The following is a 25,212-nucleotide window of genomic DNA, read 5'->3' as shown; positions in this document are numbered from 1 at the left end:
GACCTTTGGAGGAATCTGTATGGTTTTTTTCTCCTGTCTAAATTGTCTCCCTTTTGCTCACATCTTTTTAGTACTGTGATGCTCAGAATCGTGCACAGTATTTTAGGTTAGCTCTCACCAGTACTGCAGAGAGACAGAGACCATCACCTTGCTGTTCTGTTATATGATGCCTTTGAATATACAGTGAAAAAGAAATCACAGATTGTTTTTGGTAGCTGTATTGCATAGCAACCTTGTGTCCAATTTGCTGTTCACTATCACCCCAAGGTGTCTTTTGATATAACTGTTTTCCAAGTGTCTCTGTTTCTTGGAATATCATTGTTTCAGATTATTTTCCCCAGTCATATTAACTGGCATTTTTCTAGATAGAATGAATCTCAATTTGTTATTTCCTGTCTGTATTTCCAAACTCTCCAGGTCCCTTTTATTATGTTTGTGCCCTCACTGGTGTCTCTATCTAAAAAGTTAATTGAATGTGCTGTTTATCATCCTTCTTCCAAATCATTACTGAAGATGTTAAATAAAACTATCAGGTTCCAAGCACCCCACCGTTGCACCCTCTTGGACACTTCCACTCAGCACGCAACAGTAACATTTATCATAATCCTTTCTTTCTGGTCCTTTAGATAGCTTCTGTGCATGTGACAGCATTCACAGGCAAGCTATTTTAATTAATTTTTCAGTGAATACACAATATCAAATGCCTTTCTAAACCATATATACTGAACCCAATTCTCCATCCTGGGTGAGACACAGGGCTTGTCTACACAGTGCCTTAGTCCATACTAGCAGGGATGTAAATTCTAGTGTGAACCAGTGCACTAACTGATCCATATGGATGCTGCTGGCATGCTCTCCAAGTTCCCTAGTGAGTGTCAAGGTAGTCCCGTTTCAAAGAGAATATATTAAGATGCAGTAGGAGACTTTTAGTTCCATAGCAAGGCACCACAAGAGCCAGTTAGTGCATGGCATGGTCGTGTGCACTGGATTTTGCACTTCAGCTGGTGTGGAGTAAGGCACCATGTACACAAGCCCAAACTCAGTGTAGGAACAGGGGGTCGGAAGGGGCACAGGTTGCTTTCAGCTATTTTACTTCCTAGTATTCTTGGCTGGCTAGTCTTCAAGGTAATTAAGCTGATCAGACCACCCATAGTCCTTAAGAGCTGTGAGCAGCTGAGAACAAGAAGAGAGTATAGCAAGAGAGCAACGATGCCAAGGCTGCACCCCGACCACATACTCTGGGACATTCTCTGACTACGAGGATGAATGTGTAGTAGAGAAGGAAGAGGTGATGTAGAACCACCCCAGCCCAGTCATCTTCCTCTTGATGCCAGAGATATTCCCCAGAACGTGGATCTGTTGTATTCTGAATCCTTTATACTTCTGGTGGAGTATAAAGGGGCCCAAAGACAACAGATAATGTATCCAATTATTCCCACTTCAGTATGATAAAAACAAACATTTGCAGGTCTGATTCCACAGCTCTTATTCAAGCAAAAGTCACACTAAAGTCAGTGGGAGCTGACACTGATTATGGAACTGCCAGATCAAGCCTACCTAAAATTTGACTTGCATGATTTATTCTTTATACCGTAAAAGGCATGCTGCTTTTTGCTCATGGCTCTGTTATCATCTAGATACTGAGAGACTATTTTCTCCTCTTAAGAGTGGTTCCATTATTTAACTAGACTTAAAAGTTGGATTTACTGGGCATAATTCTGATTTCAGTTTTTCAAACACAACATGCATCTCCCTTGTTATAAAGAAGGTAGTAGTATGGTGTAGTTGGGAGCAGAATTTGGTCCATTGAACACTAATTGCTAGAACTGCTCTCTTTCTTCTTTTAAAAACAGATACCACATTTGCTCCACAGAAATCCCTGGCTGGGATCAAGGAACAATGTGGGGTGCTCTTATCTGGATACTCACACACTGAAATTGCACTTTCGTTATTTTTTTTAAACTGCCAGTAGTGCAGTAAATTTGTTAGTTAATTCCCTTAAAAACTTTGCAGTGCATAGTAACTGTACTGGCTGATTTCTATAGATACTAATTTTTACATTTGTTTCCCTTTATTGACAAGGTCTTTTCTTTCCGAAGTCTCCAAACCTTCAGTTTTGTTGGGTTTTCTTTTTTTACTAAAAGTTAGGTTTATTTTTTTTTAACAAAGGCAATTCAGTAGCTCAGCCATTCTAGAGTCACCTTAATGTCATTCCCTCCTCATTTATTAATGGGCCTACTACTTCTCTAGTATTTCTTTTTTTCCCCATGATATAATTGTAAAAGCCCTTCTTGTTCCCCTTTAGCCAGCCTCAACTCATTCTGCTTTATTTTTTGCAGCCCCTATCTATCTTTCTTAAAAAAGCAGTTAAGATGAATTAGATTTCCACCCTATACGGCAACATGGAGGATAATTTTAAATAAATAATTTTGCATGACCTATTTACTATAAATCTACCTAAAACCAAAGTTAACAAATGAAGATCACAAATGAATCACAGTAACACTTTCCTCCCAAAATATGCCAGACTTGTGATGACTTTTTTAAAGTCAAAAGATTATTCTATTAACACCTCAAACGCCATGTGCTTTTGCATTCCCAAGGCTATGGTTTGTGAAGCCTCCCATTATTTTTAATAAACAGCCAGGACCTACACAATTTATGTCCACAAGACCATAGAAGTGCCCTTTTGCTGCCTGTGTATCACAGACCCTAAGCGTGTGAAAAACTTAAAAGGAATGCTCCTGCTTTCCATAAAGACACCTGATAATTTCATCCATTTGTCATTAGCTAGTATCCACTCCCCCACAAGTAATTCAGGCAGCAAGCTATTTTTAAAAGCTAAAATTAAGCAGTATTTTATTTTTATTAAATTGCTGGCAAGTACCAGTCTCCGTATTTGTTAGATATCTGCCAGCCAAATGATGCAATTGCCTGCATCCATTATGCATTCTTGCAGGAGGCAGCTAGTAAATCAGGATGCTTTCTGTGGAGAAAGACTGTCTAGTGAACTGTGCAGAGATATGCCAAAAACCTTCAGGGAAAGGGAACTTTTTCAGCCCCTCACATGCTATTCCAATAGGTTTTAGGATTTAACTAGTTTTTGTTTTGAATTCTCCAGTTAAGGGCACCTACCTACATGGAAACCTTTACTTGAGAGCCACATAACTTTATGTCTAATAATTATCTGTAGTGTCCACAACTGTCCTACAGTGACCACAAATCTTCCTCAACTATTTCCACACACTTACATTTCATCATTTTATTCCCTATCCCACATCTGTTTGTATTTCATCCTATCCCCTCTCATTACCAGAGGAGATAGAAGCTGGTATTTTTCAGTACTTTCTGATGTGTAATGTCAAATGCCTTGCTTGTTACAAGCAAATTGGCCTTGGTGAGTAATATATACTCCCCCCCAACTACAGGCCTGCCCACTCATTAGAGAAACAATCTGATCAAGTCAGTTCAGTAGAGGGACTCATGTTTCCTTCTTTGGAAGTGTTTCTCGACTATATCAGTCCTTTTTTCCCCCATTTTACGGTATTTGCCCTTTGTTCTTTCAAATGCCTCGCTGGCAGGGCTGCTGATCATATGCACTGAAAACATGCTAACATATGGCCTGTTTACAAAATGTATGTGTGTATAGGACAAAAAAAAAAAAAAAAGAAGATGCCTTCCTCTTTGAAAAATAAAATTGCTAGGAGTTTGAAAACTTCTATAGTACACCTTCCTTTTACTGGGACAGATCTTTAGCTGATGTAAATCATCATCCATTGCTACCAGCTATGCCAATTCACACCAGCTGAGGATCTGACTCATAATATTTGAAATTTTCTTGATGCATTTATAGGTCAAATTCGGATCTCAGATGCACAGGAGTAAATTTGGAGTAATTCCATTGATAGCAAATGAGTTATTCAAGCTTTACACTAATATAACAGAGAGTCAATGAACCTTATATGTATTTTATAAAGAAAAATGTTCCGTGGGCTGATTTTCCACTGCTCAGATCACATTTGCAAGCAGTACGGAGACTTTAGTCTATCACAAGGTGTTGTAAACATATCTGTCATATTGTTATTGGTGAACAAATACCTTAGTGGTCTGAGAACACTTTTGGCCAAATGTATAAAAACCATATACCCGTTAACATGTTGGAGGACAGTTAACACAGACATGCATGTAATATTGGGCACACACAGAGATCTCCACGAAATGATAACATGATGTGTTGTAATGTAATCAAATAGGTAAATACACCAACATTTTAGGAGAAATATGGTGCATCTCTAGAATGGTAATATAGTGTAATTCTGCATTCCAGTGAGCTAGGTGAAGATCAGTCAAATTTGTGGATTGGTAGTGACACCAAGACACACACATAGTACTATGGCAGAATGAAAGAAACCCACCTTAAGAAGTTCATAATGCTGAATACCATTCACTCCAATGTCGGGATCAATGGCAGAAGGGACAGAATAGCGGGAATTAATGGCCGTGTTCTCAGGGATGGAGATGTTAATGACTGTAGAGGGAAAGAGGGGGGCATTGTCATTGATATCCTCTATCAGGAATCTGATCTTGACCAGTCTGAAGACTTCATCAGGTAAAACTGCCACCTCCACCTCATAAAAGCAGCGGTTCTCACTAAAAATGCCAGAGCACAGCTTCTCCCGGTCTATGCGGTTGGCAGTAGTGAATATCTCACCAGTGTTTTCCTCCACCCGGACTAATGGTACATCCCCGGTCTTATACACAAGCTTGAACTGAAGAGGTGATGAAAGAGGCACATCTGGATCCAGTGTCAAGTTCAGATCTTTGAGCAAATTGCCAATCAGGACATTTTCCGGCAGTTCTTCTCTCACAGTATAATTCTTCTCTTGGGCACCAGACTGAAAAACAATACAGGCTAATAAGACTGCCAAGAGGTAGGTTCCAGACAGCAAGTCCATCTCCAGAATGGCTAATGAGTCCTCCTGAAGAACACCAAAAGTAGCTGGAAAAGAGGAAATAAGGGAAAAGATTATTAAAAAGCCATAAAGCAATATGCCAGTCACATGATGGAAATGCAAAAGCCAAGTGATTTTGAGAATTATTGTAAAACTAGGTCAATGAAATGCTATATTTTTACTGCGAACATTGTTACATAAAACAAACAGCAATAAAGCAGATAATCCCTTATATCTGCTTTTTTTTTGTTCCTGCTTCCTAAATGTTGAGTTCAGAATCTGTAGAATGGATACTCCAAAAATACAAGGGCCCCCACGAGAGTATGTTCTTTCCTGTCTCCACTCCCAAAGACAAACTTTCTCCTCCAGCACTCCCTCAGCCACATTGGCACTCATCTTTCTCTCATTCCCAACTCCTTGATCTTGTTCCCTACTGAGGCAGCCAAGTCAGCTTCCCCCCACCCCAGCAGGTGGTTTGCAAGCAGGCATCAGCTGTCTGCCACCTGCAAGAGTAGGCTAACTCACTTCTGCATATGAACCTCCACAGAGCACAGAGCTGGGATAGAAACTGTCCTTCTCTTGATGCATCTCTGAATTTTCCACCAACAAAACTACATGACAGCTCTAACCATTAAAAGGTTCTGTCATCTAATATAGGAACTCACACTGGCAAGAAAAACTAATCAACTTGATGTCTGAAGAACTTTAGCCAACAACTGATGGAAAGTCCAACTACTAGCACAACACACAGCAATCAGTCTACTCTGTAAAAAGGAAGGACTTGATCCAAAAACTATTGAAGACAATGGAAATACTGCCACTCATTTCAGGGGACTAAGGCCCCAAAAGAGCAGTGAGCAAATCACATTAATGGTCTTCCATGCTTATCTTGGTGCTCCTCTTCCTGCTTCTAATGTTTAAAGCTCTTAATGGGGCACAAATCTAGGACCAGTTGTCATGAGTTAAGAACTACTACAGACCAGCAAGATAATCTCCTAATAGTCTCAATCCTACAAATGCGGAGAACCCTGTCAGATAATATCTATACTGGACACTTGTCATTGACTTCAATGAGAGTTGTGATTTTTTTCTTTGGTAGATTAAGCAATGTTTTTAGGAGTCAATCTCACCCTGTGATAAGTGACAACCTTTACGATGCTGGAAAATCAGCTACAGGACACTTCTTACTGTATTAAAGTAATTCTAAACCTGGTCAAATTTGAGTGTAGACAAGCTGCCAATGTTCCTCCCTCTTAAACACTCTGATATTCAGTGAAACCTAGTTCATGGCATCAATACTAGAACAGGGTATGTACGTATTCAGAGAGAAGGGGAAGAACATTCAGTACCACTCTGCCTGTTTTCTGAACTGCAATATATACAAACACAGATGACTGAAAATCCCAGACTTGTGGGAGAGGGAGAAAGGTTACTATCTGCAGTTTCAGTATGGATGACTTCTTCCAGTAGAGTATATTTCAGGAAAATTTTAAAACGTAGAGGGCTCCAGTTGTGGTATAAAGTGTGACCCTACATCAATTTACACAATCTTACCACTACTGGTGCAAGAGTCTGTTTCTCCGCAGCTGCTGACCTCTAAAACAGTATTCCTGTGGGCCAGACTCTCAACTGGCTTCAATTTAAAATTAACTTGTGAAGTCAATGGAACTACTCCAATTTACAACAACCGACAACCTAGTCCTCTACATCACCCTTCCTGACTCTACTGCATCTCTTTTCAATGGTCATTTAAAAAAATATCTTTCTTTCCTTGCTCTCCTAATTTTATCTCCTTCTGTTCTATATAATTTAACTGCATACATTTCATCCCAAAATGCTTTCCATGGAAGATACAGCACAAAAGAAGGACCTGATCATGCAACTCTTTACATACCCAAGAAGCCATTACTCCCAGGAGTAATCCTATTCACTGCTTTGGGGCTATTCAATATGAGTGAGGATTTGCACGTTTGGATATTCATTTTATGTTGCATGATATTATATTATCTGCAGCATTTTGGTAATTCAGTGTGTAAGGTTTAATGCAACAATACACAGGTGTTCAGGAGAGAAGGAACAGTATGATACAAGCAGTCATTTTAAAAATCCATTATTACAGAATATTAATGCACTTTTAAATATGTAATTAAGGAAGTTATCAGCAACTACCAATTATCAATAACAGTAACAGTATTGTAGCATATGTATTTGATGACAGGATTGTGATGATACCGTATAAATATACTACCATGAATATTATAGTATTTTTGTACCTGAGCATGTATTATATTAATGTATCACCAAAAATCCTCACATCCTGTTAAAGGAAACATATACACAGAAAGCAATAGGAAGAAATTACTTCAGGAAATGTGTTTTTTTATTTTATTTTATTTTCATTATTGTTGGGATAACTACATTTATAACATTTCCTTCCACAAGAATAAGAAAAAATATATGTTGGCCACCATGAAGAGCTAGTGTTTAAAATGCTGTCAAGGCCACAAAATGGCATTATGTTCTTTAAATATTCTGGGTGTACTGGAGAGCACAGTAAACATCAAATATTGAAGAAAAACTGCAGTAAACATATACAGAACTGGTGTCAGTGGGATAGTATTTTTAACCTTATTGGTTCATTTGTGAGCACAGGGATTACAAAACTAACTCAAGGCTTTTCCCTCCTGTGAATTATAGTCCCTATGCTAATATTGCTTGTGAAACCATGAGGATAAAAATAATGCACAGAGAATAATTTTAATACATCTCATCATGAAAACAATGTACACATATACGTACACATTCTACTGACCTGACATTTATAGATTATACTGGACAACTTTATAATTAAGGTAGAGCTGTTATTCTGTGCTTCACCCGCCCTAGCCATACTGTAGCTCTAAACACCATATACATTCTTACAACTTACATTACAAGGTTAAATGCAGTAAATTAATAGTCAAGTTTCAACCTAAACTCAGAGGCTCTTAATTTTTGTTTTTATTTTTCAATGTAAATTACAGCCATATGATATATGTTACACTTTTTTCATTAACAATTGAATATACTTATGGTAAGCACACACACCATGACATCCATTAATGCATATCAGTTGATGAATAGTCTCTAAATATGAGCCATACACATTGAACACTGTAGGTCATATTCTCTTCTCTCTTCACGGTAAATCAAGACTAACTCCACTGAAGTCAATAAGCCTGATTCTCTTTGTGCAATCATTTTCACTAGTGCAAAGTGGGTATAAAAGGACACCATGCTGATTTGGTAGGGATTGATATTCCATTTTCACAGGTATAAAATAACTACATAAAGTGCAAGGCACAGCTTGTCAGAAAAAGGAATTTCCATCCAATGAGAAATTCAGACATTTTGGAATTTGTTTTCATCCCAAATCGGGATGAAGAGTCAGAATTAAAAAAAAAAAAAAAATGTGGAACAAAAATTCCTTAAGTTTGATTTAGCAACATCAAAACAACCTTATCACACATTTTGTTATGATAAAGTCAAAATGTTATAATACATACACATACATATTAAACGTAATTATACATACAATAATATTAAGATTAATATAAAAGTCAAAATGAAATGAGGTCAAAACAAAATAATACATTTTGATTTGGAATCATTTCACATTTTTTTTCCTGTCAAATTTTGCCAAAAGTAAAACGTTCCAGCAAAATATTTTGATTTTGATGAACATCATTTTCCAAAAGAAAACTTCCACTGCAAATTTTTCAAACATCTTTACTGCAAGATAATGAAAAATCAAGACCAATGGAGTTATCTGAATGTAAAATGGGTGTAAGTTAAATCACAATCATGCTTGTACACATCTTGGTACTTTGGTTAAATTCCACCTCTTTGCTATCACTTTTAGACTATCCATCTCATAAAAACCTGCCTCTGGTTTTTATTCTTATAAATGTTTTGCATCAGAAACTATGTATCATGAGACTGAATTTATAGGAATCTTTAATTACACTGAATAAATTAAGTTTCTGCCATTTTAAGGTGTATAAAATGTTTTCAACTTGTGTGTGCAACTCCCATTGTATCTCTTGTGCCGTCCGTTGTAAGTCTTTGCTTCACTTTGTTTTTTTGGGAAAAAACATGCAAAAAAAGGTTATATGTTGAGAATCTGAAGTGTTCATGAAGAAAATTACTAAACAAATTCTCAACGGGAGAAGATAGAAACACCAACAGTAACCAGAGTGCCATTAAGTAATTTTGAGGAAGAATAGGAGATACCCTTACTGGGATTATATCTTTATGTTACTAGATTGGCTATCTAGTGATTATAAACCACAAAATCAGGGCTCAAGAGATTTGTCAGCAGACCTGCAGGATAGCATTTCCTTGCATTACACTTTTACATAGTTGTTGGGTATTTGGGTTGTTTTGGTGGTGGTGGTATTTTTTTGTGTGAAACAAGGTAAGAAAGACTCTATTAGAAATACCTGTTTATATGCTAGATTAAAAAAATCAGATGAGAGATGAAAGTATGTAATATAAATACTAATATCGGAACCATGTCAGATCAATACTAATATGACCTTTTATGTGGTTTGATGATCTACAGAATGGGACTTTTCTAAATTAATCAAGCACATACATATATTGACTGGGATTTGGAGTTTTAATGGAAAAACTGTTTGCCTTGCAGGTTGAAAAAGTGACTGACACTGGTTTACAATTCTTTAGCTGTGGAAACAGTGACTATTTAAAAGTGATATTTTTTCCCTTTCAAACCGATCTGTTTCAGTGCAGCCATGGTGCTTTAAACAGCAAAAGCAACATGATTCAAATTCTCTGTTCAGATATATGGAGCAAGCAGCTCATGCCATGGGGCAGGAATTGCACTTAAAAACAACCTATTTATATAGCCATGGCCCTTCTCTGTCATTTGTGCTTGGACTGATGGGGGTGCTATGGCAACAGCAAAGCAAAGAAAAGAGGAGGGGGAGTTGTTGTCTAGCAACAAAACAAAACAAAACATTTTCAAGACATTCAGGAATCAGAATATTTCTAATAGTATAGTACATGTAACAGATCATTGTCTCTTGTGCATATTAACTCCTCCCCCCAATATATATATATATATAATGGGAAAAACAGAAACTAACAATATTAGGGCAACAAAGGAGACCAGAGAAAATGGAAAATTGAGTTTATATTTTATATATATATATATATATATATATATATATATATATATATAAGGGCAATTGCAGAAGGGGGACAAGTGACTGATACTAAAATAGTGGAGATAAACTGATAATGTGATAAGATGAAAAGGACAGCAAAAAATTTAAAAAAAATTAAAACAATGTGGGGATGGGGAGAAAAGCAGAGTCACTGTGAAGTAAGTTCTAGATGGTTGAGGCCCACTGGCAGAGCACCTACTGTTGCTGTTAATACTCTGCTAGTACCATGACTAAACAGGGGACTTCTGGCTCCGTGATTGTTAGTGCAGCACCTTTCAGGAGCCCCACAGGCATTTTAGCAACTAAAAAAAATGACGAACAAAGAAAGTTGTTTAGCAGAAAGTAACATTAGCCTGTGGGATGCTGGAAAGATGACTTTGCAGAGTACACTTAGGGCTTTGCTTGTCACCTGAGCTGGGAGAGTGTGTGTGAGGGGGAAAGGCAGTTACACATTTGCTTACGCACATGCACTCTTATGTGTGAGCTAAAACAAATATGGTTGTTATCCAACACACTAAACCCTCATGCTATGATTTAAGCCATATCACAATTTATCTTCAGTATAACAGCTGTTGGCTTGGCATCTCTAATAATTATGGACACCATACACTGACTGAGTTGCAATGCAGAAAATAAATATTAAAAAACATAAGTGGAATTTAATTTTAATGCAGGTCCAAATTTGGGCTCCTTTTAATTTAGGCCTTAACCTACTCCCTTTGAAGTCAATACCAAAACTCCCATTGTCTGCAGTGGGAATAATACTAGGACCCCTTTATTTATAGAAGTCATGATCCTGATGCAGTATTAGCTGAATGCCATATTCAAAGGGCTAGGTAGCATTATATCCGGATGTCTGAGTTCAGATTTGAATTGGATTATAAATTAAATGAGCTTGAGTCTTTACTTGGGCACTAGTTAGCTACAGTTCAGTGTGCTGTCAATCTACCAGGGAAGGCCCATGGCTAGCACTGGAGCCACATAAGACTATAAGAATATTATTTAGAAGTTTGTAGCTAAATCAGTGTTTGAATACTGAAATGAGGAGGACTGAGAAGCAACCATGTAAATGTCATCCTCCTTCATGTCTTCAAGTCCATAGTACCATTTTTACTTACATAGATGAATTTCCTTAATATCCCTGACTTCTTTCCATCCCACATCCCTCATAGTGGCTGCTGATCAGCACTGAACTCCTCATCAGGACAAGTTCAAAACACTGTCAAACCAATGTTTCTCATGGCAGAAGACCACTAATGGTATCTGCAAATGAGCTGGTGACATGTACTCTTTCTGTCAGTCAGCAGTATGAACTGAATGTGGTTAAACTTCGGATCAGTGCAAGCCAATTGTATCTACCTCAGTTCCCACAATCAGTTTTTACTCTAAGCCTTCTAAGATGCTGGGTCACAGTGCCATGCCATGTGCTCAAGACTTTGAATCTCTGAATCCTACTGTTCAATGTTGACATTAATAACATAGGGTTATCAGCTTTATTTCATGGACATCAACTACTACGTTGTTAGGTGGTTGTTGTTGCTAGAAATCAATACGTTTGTGTAAAAACTATGATCTCTATTGTTGTTCATCTTATAGATTATGTTTTATTCAAGACACTGACTGGTTTTGGTGAGCGAACATTTCAAGGAAAGTACAGTCTTCACCTGCTGTTCTTATTTCAATTGACAGTTGGAAATCAGGGAAAGTGGTCCCCCAAGTGGCTGAAAAACATTCTTTTAGAGTTAAGAAGCAAACTAATCTCACACTTTCTCAAATATTTGCTAGCTCCACTTAATTGAAGGTTATTTTTCTGTATAATTCTCATTCTGCCACTATTCCAGGTCACAGATCCTTTTGTAGCCATCAATAACCATCAGCATCCACCCATTCCATAGATATGCTTGGGGAGAAAGACCTCCCTTACTCAGAAAAACAGATGTGAGAAAATTTCATGCCAAGAGGTAGGAACTTAATGCTCTAAAAGCCTGATTCCCCTCTCACAGGTTTCCTGCCTGGGTAACTCCCTAGATTTCACTGGGGCTACAATACTCTTGATTTACACTACCGTGATAGGAGAATGAGGCCCTAAATTCTCAACACCATTGGAAAACACAAGTCATTATTCAAATGGGAATTCAGAGGAACAAGAGCAAGACTTGGGGATTCTTCAGATGCTTAAGATTAGGCATGTGTTTAAGTGCTTTATTGATTCAGGGCATCAGTGCCTCCAAGAGCATTGTGTTTTTAGGTTTTGGTTGGCTTAGCTCTTGTTCCTGTAGGAAGGGGGAAACCTCTCCTCGCATTTACTAATAAAAGTGTAAGAAAAAAGTGGTTTCTAGTAGTTGCTAAAGTCACACACAGTGGAGCAGTCAAAACTTGGAAAGCAACAGGAACTTAGTTTATTTTGCTAAACGATAGAGTTCCAAATGATTAATACTGGCTTGCAATTAACGTGTATGCTGGTAGCATCTCAGGAATTGTAACTTGTATTGATTAACTGTAAAAATGAAAGTCATAAGCATGTCACAAATGGGCAATGCTGCTCTGTAATCAACTATGCTCCATTCATATGCAACTAGTAGACCGGCATAGTGGGTCCCTACCCTTCTTTCTATTGTTCCACGTTAATCCACATACAGCTGAAGTCCCCTTCCTGCTAAATGTAACTATAGCTCCATGTTTGGGAAAATGCTGAGAGCTAACACAACTGCAAATATTTCAAACATGCTATGACTGTCACTTATTTCAGAAAATCGTAATCACATGCTGCATTAACTTTCCCTATAAGCTGGTAACACTGGGAAATAGAGGGCACCGCTATTAGCAATGAAACAGCTTTGCACCAGTGTTGAGTATTAGACATATGGAATGAGAACCAAAAGCATGGAGGAAAAGGTGAAGATCTCCCCGCTGATGAGATGTCTACTTCAATTTACTTAGGGAGAAGCACTGCAGTACATAAAAAAAAAAAAAAAAATCTATAATGCAGCTAAATGCTACAGCTCAATGTTAAGAACAGCACTGTAGCAACAATTAAAACACATGAAAAACAATGCACAAGACATTATACAAATAAAGAGTAAGAAAACAGCACCAGAAGAGTGCTAGGTAATTCTGTGCATCACATCTACTCTAAAATTGCATTGTTGTGCCACCACGATTTTTTTTCTTCCACACGCCCCTGGCAAGAGAATCTGACACTAACTATGAAATGAACATACTTGAGTGTTAGACTTATTTCAAGTTAGAATATATGATTACACTTAAAAATGAAAGTAAAATTACATATCAGAAAATGTGTTTCAATCCCTTGGCAATGGGTAGGGTCAAGATCGTCCACGTTAAAGCTAATGCATTTTGCATTAGCACATTGCATCCAGGTAATACTGACACTCATCACTGAATACGTAGAAAACAGACATGCTCATATCCAAAAAACAATTCACTAGACATTTCTGAATCTGGAACTGAGGGTGTTGCTTAGGAGCACAAATTATTTTGCTTAGCTGCCTTAACCTTTCTTAGTCTACCCGTACCTGATAAAAGTCTGGTTAAAATCATACCGTCACTTCCCTGAAGAAATTACAACTTTTCTTGATTTCAGTGTGTAAACAATCCTTCGATGGATGCACCCCAGTCCAAAAAACAGATACATTCTAATTGCACACTGGAGGACACGCCATGCACAAATACATTTTGCCTCTAAGAATGGATAACAGGTATGCAGAACCTAATAAATGTTGACAAGACCGCATTCTGCTGATGGACTCTGGGGTTTCATGTCTATTTCTTTGACTTGCATGCATTTTATACAGATGTTGACAGGGTTTTATTTGAATTTAGGGAGATTTGGGACCTTTGATTAACCGGTTTTATTTTTTAGGTCAGAAATTCGGGTTATTTTGTCCTGTCCTGGGCATACATTTATGTATTTTGAAGTAGAACTGTTTTGTCCCTCAACTCTTGATGAAGACAAGAAATTTATGAAGAAATCTGCCCAGATGGTACAAGACATGTATGTTTGGTGAACTGTGCAAATGTCTCGTAAGCACTGCATTAGTACCCTATATCTCACATTACTAATGTACATTCTCTGTTTTCATATTACTACTAGCCTTGATTTGGGAAAGATCAGAGAACACTGAAGGAACACAGTTGGCTCTGATGTATTGTGGTAACTGGTTATGATTTACTAATAGAAAGGGTAGGCTAATTCCTTAGGTCTACGCTTCCCATTCATTTGTGAAAAAGAATGCAAAGGAAGGACCTCTCAAAATTACGATCATCTGATGGAGAGCAGAGCAGGCTGCTGAAGGGGAAACTACTCGTTTGGAACAGTTTTTAGTAACAGATTAAGTTCCTCTGCACTGGGCCAGAGCTTCCAAGAACAAGCCCCTGTCTTACTGGAATTGTAGCTTCCTGGGGCTGTGGCTTCTCTTTAATGGGGAACTATAGGCCCGAGCCCTGTCTTATTATTCACTTCTAGAGTCCAAATGCTGCCCTTTGTTGCAGCTTGCTGGGTCCTGGAAGTAGCTCCACCATAGTGAAGATCCAGGCTATGAGTGAGAATTTCTCCAGCATAACAGCCCCTCACAAAGCTCTTCCACTCTTCCATTTACATCTTCCCATAACCGGGGGCTAGCTGCCTCCTCCTCTCTCAACCACTGACAACTTGAACACAGCACCCAGCAGGTGGCTAGGCTTCTCTCTCCTTTAGGTGGGGGAGAGGTTGACCTTTTCTTCCCCTTATCTTTTTTTATTTTTGCAGGGGAGCTGGGAAATCAGTGTGATATAAGAGATTTCCAAGCTGTTCTAGTCCATATAAGGAGATCAGCGCTAGAGACAGCATTTAGCTACACAGCTGAGAAGCTGGCACACAGCGGGAGAAAACAGCGTGGATTTTATCTGTTCTAATTTTAAAAAAAAAATGGTGACAGTATCATAATGATTAGGCATAAATAGAAATATGGTTAGTTTTAAGTTTGTCTTTTGATAAGGAGTAAATAATGATAGTTTAGAACAAGTTTTAACTAGATATCTAAAATGGTGGCTGATGATGTCATGCTGAGAGAGAGAGAGAGAGAGAGAAATAAAATGGAGGTATTAGGAAAATGACCAATAGCAGAAAGATTGACTGGGGTGAAATAAACGTCACTCCTAATACCTGCCAGGAGGGGTCAGTTAGATAGGAAGGAGGATCTCAAGGGAGGTCCAAGTTTGAGTAAACAAGTGAAACTAATTAGCATATCAGACAACTGATTGTTTGAAAATAATATCTCCCCTGGGAGGGGAAGATGCTGTTGATTGACATTAAGAAAGCAATCAGTCAGGAAAGGGCAGAAAATCATATATAAGGCAGAGAGCTGACAAGTTTGAGTGTGGGTGATTTGATGGCCAGAAAAGAAGAGAGCAACAGAAGACAGCAGCAACAGCAGCAGCAAGCAACTTGACAGAGTAGAATGCCCAGTAGATGAGAGAAAAGGATTTGACCAAGAAGAAGAAGAGTAAATATAACTCTTCTTAATATAAGAAATGCATGTGTGTAAGTTTAAATAAAAGATGGATACTTGCATTTGAATGCTCCCATTCTATGACTGCCTGATCAACACTCATAGAATGTTATCTTGTGGTAATGTTAATGAACTTGTACTATTGTAAAGTTACTGTGTACACACATACATATAAGGAATTTAGGTGTTACATTATAATAGGTTTGGCTTTATATTACAACATTGTATTAAGGCTTTATACATATGTATGAAGGATTTTTATCTCTGTGTGTTATGTTGCAATATTGCATTTCTACTATGCTGTACTACACTAAGTATTCATAACTTTTTGTTATATAAGGAAATATTATATAAGGAAATGTTACATTGTGTTATGAGTATTGCATTGCAATTTTATGGTTTACATTATATTTGATGTTGTGTCGCATTAGGTTACATAGTTTCGTGTCTTGTATTGTCTTAAGTGACTTATGCCATTTGTTACATTGTATTGATTTTCAATTTAAATTGTATTAGAATTAGGATTTAATAAAGAGACATTTTGTTTCCAAAGAAATTACTATCGGACTATCAATCCTTGGAACGGAAGGCTGTATCCGTTTCCTCCCAAGAGTAAACTGAGGCAGGCAGGTCTAGGGAGTTTTCCAAAAGATTAAAAGGGAAACCCCTGGTAATCCCTTAGGCAGATCACTTCCTGTTACCCATTTATAGAATTAAGACTTGTGATTGGTCCATTAGTAAACCTAAGCCATTATAAATTCTCCTGGGTTCCAGTTTTGGGGTAATAAGTGTACATCCATTCCATTATAGTAACAAATATCATAAAATAACCCCAGTATGCCCACTAGCCACTTTTTCTCCAAGATACTATGTTTCAAGTTAATGCAATGATGGGCCTGGTTGGCTCTCCAGTGGGAGGGGGTTATGTGAACAAGATAAAAATCTGCAGTGTTTCCTTCACAGATTTTTTTCCTTGTGGCTATACTGGTTCAAGTGGGAGGGATAGGTTGTCCCTTATGAAATGATGTGTGGGACCCACAATCCCAGGGAATGCTCTGGAAACCAGAGTCACTTGACTAGTGAACTTTTGTTTGCACACCAGGTCTATGGTCCCAGAATCATCCACCTTACTTAGTGTGGTACCAGGGACTCATCCTGACCACTGCTCTCCCTGAGAGCACCGCTCGTCTCCATGCATGGGGCACCTCCACAGTTCCAGTTGTATTAGCTTGATTACCTGATCACCACAAGGCCTATGTGGGGCAGGCAGGGGCAACAAGTGGGTTAAAAGTGCATCCCTCAGCTCTACCTTCAACCTCCTTACATGTCCCAATCCATGTGAGAATTCCACAAGTGCTGCAGAAGAGAGAAAGTTGCCATGGAGATAGCTGACTTTCCTTTCTGCATGGGAGTTGGGCAAGCCACTCAGAGGTTTCCCCTCCATGCACAGTGCTTGCAGGATCTAGCTGTCCCCTTATAATTAGTACTGAAATCTAGAGGACAGCTATCTATTTTATTGTTTCAGTGCCTGACTCTCCCCTGAAAAGTAGACCTTGTTCAGTTTTATGGACAAACAGCACTGAGAAATCCGCCAAATCAGAGCAGTTTGGCTGGCTCTCAAGTACATACAGGGTCCATCCAGACACTAAAGGAAGAAAAATGCAGAGGTATGCTTTCATAGAGACATATGGGGAAGAGGGGGGGTAGCACAGACCTTCCATTGATTTCAATGGGAGCCACACAGCTAAAATAGTCTGAAAATGTAGGGGCTAGAGTATTAAAGGGACCCTTTTTGGTACTGCAGTTTATAACACCCCGTGTACCATTACAGATTTTCTGAAAACAGGCTCCTTATTGCCTAGCTGCTGGAAAGGCCTTTGTCTTGCAATTCTGTAGCACGTAAAATTCTCCAAAAACCCAGACATATGCAAAACAGTTAAAATGTATATTTCTCCAAAAAGTGAACACAAGAAACAGACAAAAAAATAAATAAATAAAATACACCATGCTGGCATTTTGATTTGTAACCAGGCAAAACAGACAAGAAATAAAAACCTGCCTTTTCTGACAACAGCTCTTCCTTTTCTCTCCAGGGTGAATTATGGGTTTAGAAATTATTGGGTTTTTGTTTTGTTTTTTTCCTTCCTGTCTAACCAAAAGCTCCATTTCTAGGGTGAAAATATTCCCTTTTTGCCCAGAAACTTCATGCAGAAAAAGACTCCCATACAACTTAGTCATTCTTTCTTTTTGAAAATCTTGTTAAGACAAGAATAGAATATTCTTTTTATTTATATTCTGTAACTGTAGCTAAAATCACAAAACCTGGTAAATTCTCATTCATTGTATAGTGTTCTTTCCCAACAAAAAAAATGACAGAATTTTTGCTCTCCTGGGATGCAGTCTTAGGATTCCTGCATTAGATTTCAATTTCCAGCCTCCTAATCAGAGCTTTAAGAAGTTTGCTAGCTGCATCCTTTTTATTAATCCCCTCCTTTTAAATTATGTCTATTTCCAATTAATCTTATTCTGATCTATCTTCAGGATAACATCTATCCCTTTACATACATCACTACCTGGCAGGGTAGCTTCCTAGAAGTTAACATACTGGTACACCAACCTGTCCGAGTAGGACACAAGGCTGAAAATCAGGAAAGGGAAAGTTGGTGAACCTTAGCTAGATGCCCTCCCCTAACACACACACAACTGGCCAATGGGGCTACCTAAAATAGGATTAAGAGATTACAGTTAGAAAACAGTTAGAAAAATAGCTTTTAATATTTGCTTCTTGTTCCAATCTTCTTAAGACTGTCAAATTTGATATATTTTGTGCCATTTTCTACCCTACTTCCAGTTTTTTCAGGCTGGTGGATTAAGGACCCAATCCTACAAACCCCTACCCACTCAAGTAGTCCTTGCTCATGAAAATAGTTCCATTAAAAACAATGGATCTACATAAACTAACACAGGTATCCAATGCTGGACCCTAATATTGTGCCCTTTTATTTTCTTTGATATTTTTTGCCATGAGAAGTAGAATAGCTCAGGCAATTTTACATTCATCCTTGTGAGCACTTTCATAGAAAGAAAAAAAATGTTTCACACACTATCCATTTCTTCTAAAAAAAAGACTTAATGTAGTGCACAAACAGTCAAATAGGACAGCTTAACAGTGACCTAGTCCCTGGGGACACTTTAGGTAAGAGTTTGAAACGTTTTGCCATTTGCTAACAAAAGGAATCATCTACAAATTTTAATGACTTTTCTGCTAATTCTTACTTGGGTTTAAATGTACCTTAAATAAAAGGTAACTCCGACTAGTAGGTATTTGTCAGGGGCCTAATACATAATGCATCCAGTAGTATTGTCTCTCCTCTCCTTGGCTCATGACTCCTAAAACTCACTCCAATAGAGCAATCCAAGTCTATAATCTGAGCCTCTCACTTCCCTTTGTTTAGTCATTCTCCTTAAAAAATGTGGCCAATTTGCCACTCTTCACACTTGTCCTAACGTATTTACATATGGTGCTTATAGAATATGTTACATGACACATAGTTTTGACCCAATCTTGCAAGCATTTAATAAAGGAAAATACTCACTGCCGTAGGTAGCTCTGCAGAGCGCAAGTGCCAAACCCAGTAATAAGTGCCATCATGTAAAAAGTGCCAAGGCACCTTTAAAAAACTGCCAAATGATCAACTTCTGGCTTTATATCTCAATTTCTTTCTGAATGCGTACAAATGCTGTCATCAGTGAAGTATTTTGTGAATGTTCGTACAATCAATTCTACTGAAATACAGAGTACATTGTAAGTGCAATGCAACCATTTAATTATACAGCAGTTTCCTCTAACCAAAGTGGCATAACAACAATAAAATACTCAGTAACAAAGAAATGATGGCATGGGGTGCATGGTTATTTCAATGAGATATAAAGCCAGAAGTTGATCATTAGTGTTTTTTTAAAGGTGCCCTGGCACTTTTCACATGAATAGGCATGTTAATAACAATATCCTGCACAAATTCCAAGCCAGGTTCTCACAATCAGCCCTACCTAAATTCCTTCATCTCATGATTTCAATTGGATAAATTATTCTTCACTTACTTACACAAAACCACTTTAGTGCAGTGTTGCTTGTACATTATTTCGGTGGTGTCAAAAGCAATCCCTATACTTACAATCTATGAAGCACTTTGGGGATCTTTCAGGATGAAAGGTGCTGCATATATAGCAGGTATTATTTGAAATAGCAGCTGAAGTGTTGTGTGATTTTAGAAAAAGTGTACCATAAGCAAAAATATTAACTCCTTTTTTCCTATTAATCACAGAAATAAAACCAAAAAAGAACACGGAAGGCAGTTTGTTATGCAAAGTTCCTTATAATATGTTAAACAGGAGACTCATAGTGTTCCTTTTACTAATGAGAAGAGGAAAAGTCATTCAGGGTGTGATCGTGCTTCATTGAAGTTAATGGAAATTTCACCATTGACCTCAATGGGAGTAAGATCAAGCTACTTCTTATGAATTCCCCTCTCACAAATTAGTAGCCATTTACTAACCATCTTCTTACTTCTTAACAGTACAAGCTGACTATATATACATGAACAGGGCATTCTTTCCAGGCATAAAGGCTGACATAAGTACCAAAACGTGACAAAGACCAACGACATATGGTATTTTTTTGATAGGTCCCAATTCTATAACCCTTTTTCATAGTGAAGAAGACAGGTAGACCAAACAGACCCCTGAGATCAGCACTAAGGCTCTGATCCCATGCCCACTGATGTCAATGGAAAGGCTCACATTGACTTAAATGGGCATTGGGCCTGACTTAAAGACATTAGAAATATATATATATATATATATATATATATATATATATATTAAATACAGTACAAATTATTCAAAATGTGAGCAAAAATTGCAGAATTGGGCCCTTAATTAGCAAACTGAATACCTATGTATTCATGAATAATGCTATGTTAGACTAAGCCACCTCTTCATTCTTCAAATTCCTCCTTAAAAATCTTTTCAGCTACGATGCTTACAAAAATCTTGACAAAAAGTTAGGCAGTTGGTTTGCTATGGCCACTTGTTTTGCATTTCATTGTTTTTGGTGACCCGTCTGTCTGTTGTTAGCCACCTGTTTTCTGTCGTTTGACAATTAGGCTACATCTACACTATGAAGTAGGGGTGTGATTCCCCTACTCACATAAACATACTTGGATGAGTTCTCACCAAGCTAGTGTGAATATAAATAGCAGCTTAGGCATGGTAGCAGTTAGCGGCAGTGAAGGCATGGCTTAGCTGTGCCGAGTACAAATGCACCTGAACCCCATGGGTCATACTCTGTGCAGCTAAGCTGTGCCCCCACTGCTGCTACCTGTGCAATGCTGCTATTTACTCTTGCACAAGCTCAGTGGAAGCTAGTGAAAGGATGTGTACACAAGCAAGAGAATCCTACCCCTACCTCCCAGTGTAGATATAACCTTAGACTGTAAACTTTTTGTGCTTGGAATGTCTCTTTCTCATATGTTTATACAGTGCCAAACACAATGATACTTTGATCTCTACACACTACTGTAATACAAACAATAAATAATAGTGAGTAGTTAGTTCACAGTCATTCCTGAAAAGACAACAAGAGTTCTGTAGCACTTCAAAGACTAACAAATTTAATTTCAGCAGGCATAAGCTTTCGTGGGCTTCAGCTCACTTCCTCAGATTGGTAGAAACAATAAATAAATAAATAAATAAAATATAATAAAATAATAATAAAAATAATAATGTATTATTTCTACCAACTGCATCTGAGGAAGTGGGCTGAAGCCCACGAAAGCTTATGCCTGCTGAAATTAAATTTGTTAGTCTTTAAAGTGCTACAGAACTCTCATTGTTTTTGCTGTATACAGACTAACACGGCTACCCCTCTGGAATTCCTGAAAAGGATGTTTACTCATGTTGCATGATGTAAACTGAAAACAAAAGTAACATGACAAACCATGGTCTTTTCATTTGCTTGTAATCAGCTTGCACTTTCAAGACGCTAATAGCTATGTACTCATGGTTAGTAAAGATCTACTAACTCCTGAAAGGTGAATTAATTACAGAGTGAATTTTTAAGACACCCTCTCATTAGTGAAAGAAATAGTCTCCTACTTAACATATTATGGGAAACGTTATATAACATACTGCTTTTTATTTACTTTGTAGCTTTATTTCAGTCGTTAATGGAAGAAAAAGTGCATTTCCATAGTTTTGCATTAAAAAAAAATAACAATACTGCAGAGGTTATTGCTAATAATACCTTTTATACATACAGCCAGCACCTTTCATCCTGAAATATTCCCAAAGCACTTTATAGACTGAGTATAGGGATTGGTTCTCAGACCACTGAAATTCTGTGCCAGTAACACTGCACTAAAGTGGTTTTGGGAAAGGGATTGAGAAATAATTTACCCAATTGAAACTATGGTGCAAGAGAATTGAGGATAGGTAGAAAGTAATTACTTAGACCCAATGGAACTATTCATGTAAGCACTACTCAGAATGAGTAAGGGTTGCAGAATGAGATTCAAATTGAATTACAAGCCCTTATGAGTATGTATGCACCTTAGCATTCTTCTGCATTCAGGATCTGATTCTACACTCCGTGACATATGTTTTACATGACCATAACTCTGTTGTAGTAAAACTGCTATAGAAGTGTGGAGGATCATGTCCAAAATTTGAATGAACAAACATGTCTAGTTTCTGATCCAAAGCCCACTTCTTCTGTATGGCTTAGAATGTTAAATGTCCAAATCTAAGTTGGCGAACCAATTGATTGCTTCAAGTGATGCAGAGTGGATGCCAGAAATACCACCAGGATGATCATTCATTGGATGACAAGGTGTTCCAAAGTTTGAAGTCCATTTCTGCAGACAAAAATAGGATTGTGTCTCAGTCCCCATTTATGGAGAGAATAGGTTAATCTGCCATGTGATAAGAGGATGCAATTCAAAGTGGACTATATTTTCTATGGGAGTGAAAAGCCACTGGGGTTCTTTGGTTGGGTCTTCAATGAAGTGTTTACTTGGGATATTGGTGTCCTTCCACCTTACATGCCATTCATCTTTGGGAGAAAACCTTAAGTCTTTGAGCTTTTGTACTGCAGGCCAAAAAGGTTTTCAGGATTTGAGGAAGAAATTCAGTGTATTATTTAGGTCTTCATCTATTGAAAGATCATTGTTCCCTCGAATACAATGGAACTCCCAAAGAAATTTCATGTTGTGATGAATTTGAGGTGGGTCAATACATGACAGTTTGGGAAGCTATGGTTGTGGCGCTGTGTTTGCTGTGCCAGTAATAATGTTCAGGGCCATGTTAAGTTGAGAATTGACAAGTGATGTGTAAGAGTTGTGTGCCTAGACAAGTGAGCAGTGTTCTGTGGCAGAGTAGACAAGGTCCAATGAAGAGGCCCATTGAGTTTTTGCATCAGCTCCCAAGGTCATTCCTGCAAGTTTCTGGGTGAAATTTACACTCCTCTTTGTTTCGTCATGATTATTTTTCAGATACTAGTAATATGTAGGGCGTCGATCTAATATCACACTGCAGCAGGGTTCACTTGGGTCCAGCAAGCCCAGTGGTTAGGCCATGGCTCAACAGTCTCCCAGTCTTAGGATGGCCTTGCTTGGCAGCTGAGTTACAGTCCACTGTCCCCAAGTGCTCCCTGGGTTTCCCTGGTCAGCTGACAGAGGGGAGGAAAAAGTTAAGGGGAGGCCCCATCTCAATCCCCTCTAGCTGATACAACAGGCCAGCCTCTCCTGGACCAACATCTCCTACAGGACTTCCTACCACCCATGTTCTCTCTTCAGTTTGGGTTGTGGTCCCAGCACTCAGCATCCCTCTCTGCGGAGGGTCGCTCACACAGTCTCAATAATTCAGACAGTCAATTGAGATGTTCCAGCTCATTTTTCAGTATCCAATCGCTCCCCATTGTCAGGGAGAAGGGGGGAAGAAAAGAAGGTCAGGAGCAGGTCTGACCTACAGTCCAGACCCTTTCCCTATAGATCCCTCTGTCCCAGAAGCTACAGCCTTCCTGCAGACAGTCTCTCTTTCACTCACCCCCTGCTTGCCTGTCAGAGTCCCCTTTTAAGCAGGCCTCCATCTGGAGCATGCTCTGCATCTAGTGAAGGGCAGGATTCTCTTGGCTCCATGCTGCTCCACAACTCCCTTAGCCTTCTTGTAGGGTTTGTAAACTTCACATGCACCAAGATATTTTGTGGGTGGTATTGTCCTGTCCACTGGCCACAGCAATCCATGTGCACTTCAGCCCTTTCAGTGGTTTAGATGAAATGCTGACACAACAGTCTTAGTGAGGTTTGGTTTTATCCGCCACTATAAGTAATATTCATCCATGATTTTAAGGTTATTGGTTAGGCTTTGTTCTCTGGTAGATAAAAAAGATACATTCCGGTGTAATCAAAGCAAAGTCATCAGTATAAATAAATTTCTGCGAGGATGTGCAGGGAAGATCGCTGGTGTAGATATTCAACAGAATCATTGCTAAGACTGATTCCTGTAGTAGGCTATCATTGAGAACATGGGGCCTGCTGACCTGTTCACCAAGGAAAACACAATGGTTGATCAGAACTTCTTGGAAGATTTTTATTGTTGCATTATAATTTTTTTTTAAATGCCCACTGAAACACATGGGAACCTCATACAGAGCTTATGAAAGGTATCAGACCAGCAACCCTAGAAATTGGAGTCCTTAATTTAGCCACAGGTAAAGCACAGTCACAAACAATGAATATGTGTGAAGTATTTGTAATGAAATTTATAAGCTCAGAAAAGTTACCTGGTTTAGATTTTATTAGAAACTTATGCCCCAGTTTAGGAACAGGCTTAACTCTAAGCAGATGAGAGTCACAGTGAAGCCAGTGACTAATGAACCAGCATCTCAAAAATGAGACAAGGATTGTTGAAAGTTTTGCCAAGATCCATGAACTTTACGAGGGAACCATGTCCCCTTCATGGACTTGCATTGGAACCATGCAAAATGTGCACTTCTGTACTGCTGTGCAGGCTTCCTCACATCACACCACCTAGGTGGCTCAATCCTGACCCAAAGAGACCACCCTGGGAGATGAATTCACTTCTGTGATTCATTCAGTTGAAATGCCTACTGAGACTGTCAAAAATTAAGATCTGTGATAGCGGGCTCAGCACCAGGTGACCAAGTGGTAAGAAGCACCCGATTTCTGGTCCCTTGCACCTCAATCAAAGTGGTGGGGGATCTTCAGCTTTCCGCCCACATCTAGGATTCAGCCCTTAAAGGAGTGTGGTAAGGGACCTGGCCTCCCTATCTCCGCAGGGTCCTGGCCCAGGGCCCCTATGAGAAGCAATACGAGCAGGATCCTCCTTGCAGTGAGTCTAAATTGCTTATCTGGGGTATTTCCTAACTATAGATCCCTTCCGTTTGGGATGTGGCTCCTACAGTCTAAACAGTCAGTCATCTTACAACCAAAGGAGTCCAAATGA

The 25,212-nt window shown here is 38.6% G+C and overlaps 1 protein-coding gene across 1 annotated transcript in view; it reads right to left on the bottom strand.

Moving 5' to 3' along the window:
- PCDH11X (protocadherin 11 X-linked) overlaps positions 1-25,212 on the bottom strand; it is an 887,832-nt gene that overhangs the window by 798,083 nt on the left and 64,537 nt on the right. Inside the window, exon 3 of the mRNA XM_067548389.1 lies at positions 4,416-4,999. Coding sequence (XP_067404490.1) covers positions 4,416-4,955 — 540 coding nt within the window. The 5' untranslated portion in view covers positions 4,956-4,999. The remainder of the gene's footprint in view (positions 1-4,415; positions 5,000-25,212) is intronic.

Source organism: Emydura macquarii, unplaced genomic scaffold (genome assembly GCF_026122565.2).
Source record: "Emydura macquarii macquarii isolate MOO-44397 ecotype Brisbane River unplaced genomic scaffold, CSIRO-AGI_Emac_v2 contig_1253, whole genome shotgun sequence".
In the NCBI taxonomy this organism is placed as follows: domain Eukaryota; kingdom Metazoa; phylum Chordata; order Testudines; family Chelidae; genus Emydura; species Emydura macquarii.
The sequence above is the reverse complement of the archived record's forward strand: the minus strand, read 5'-3'. Positions and strand labels throughout refer to the sequence as shown.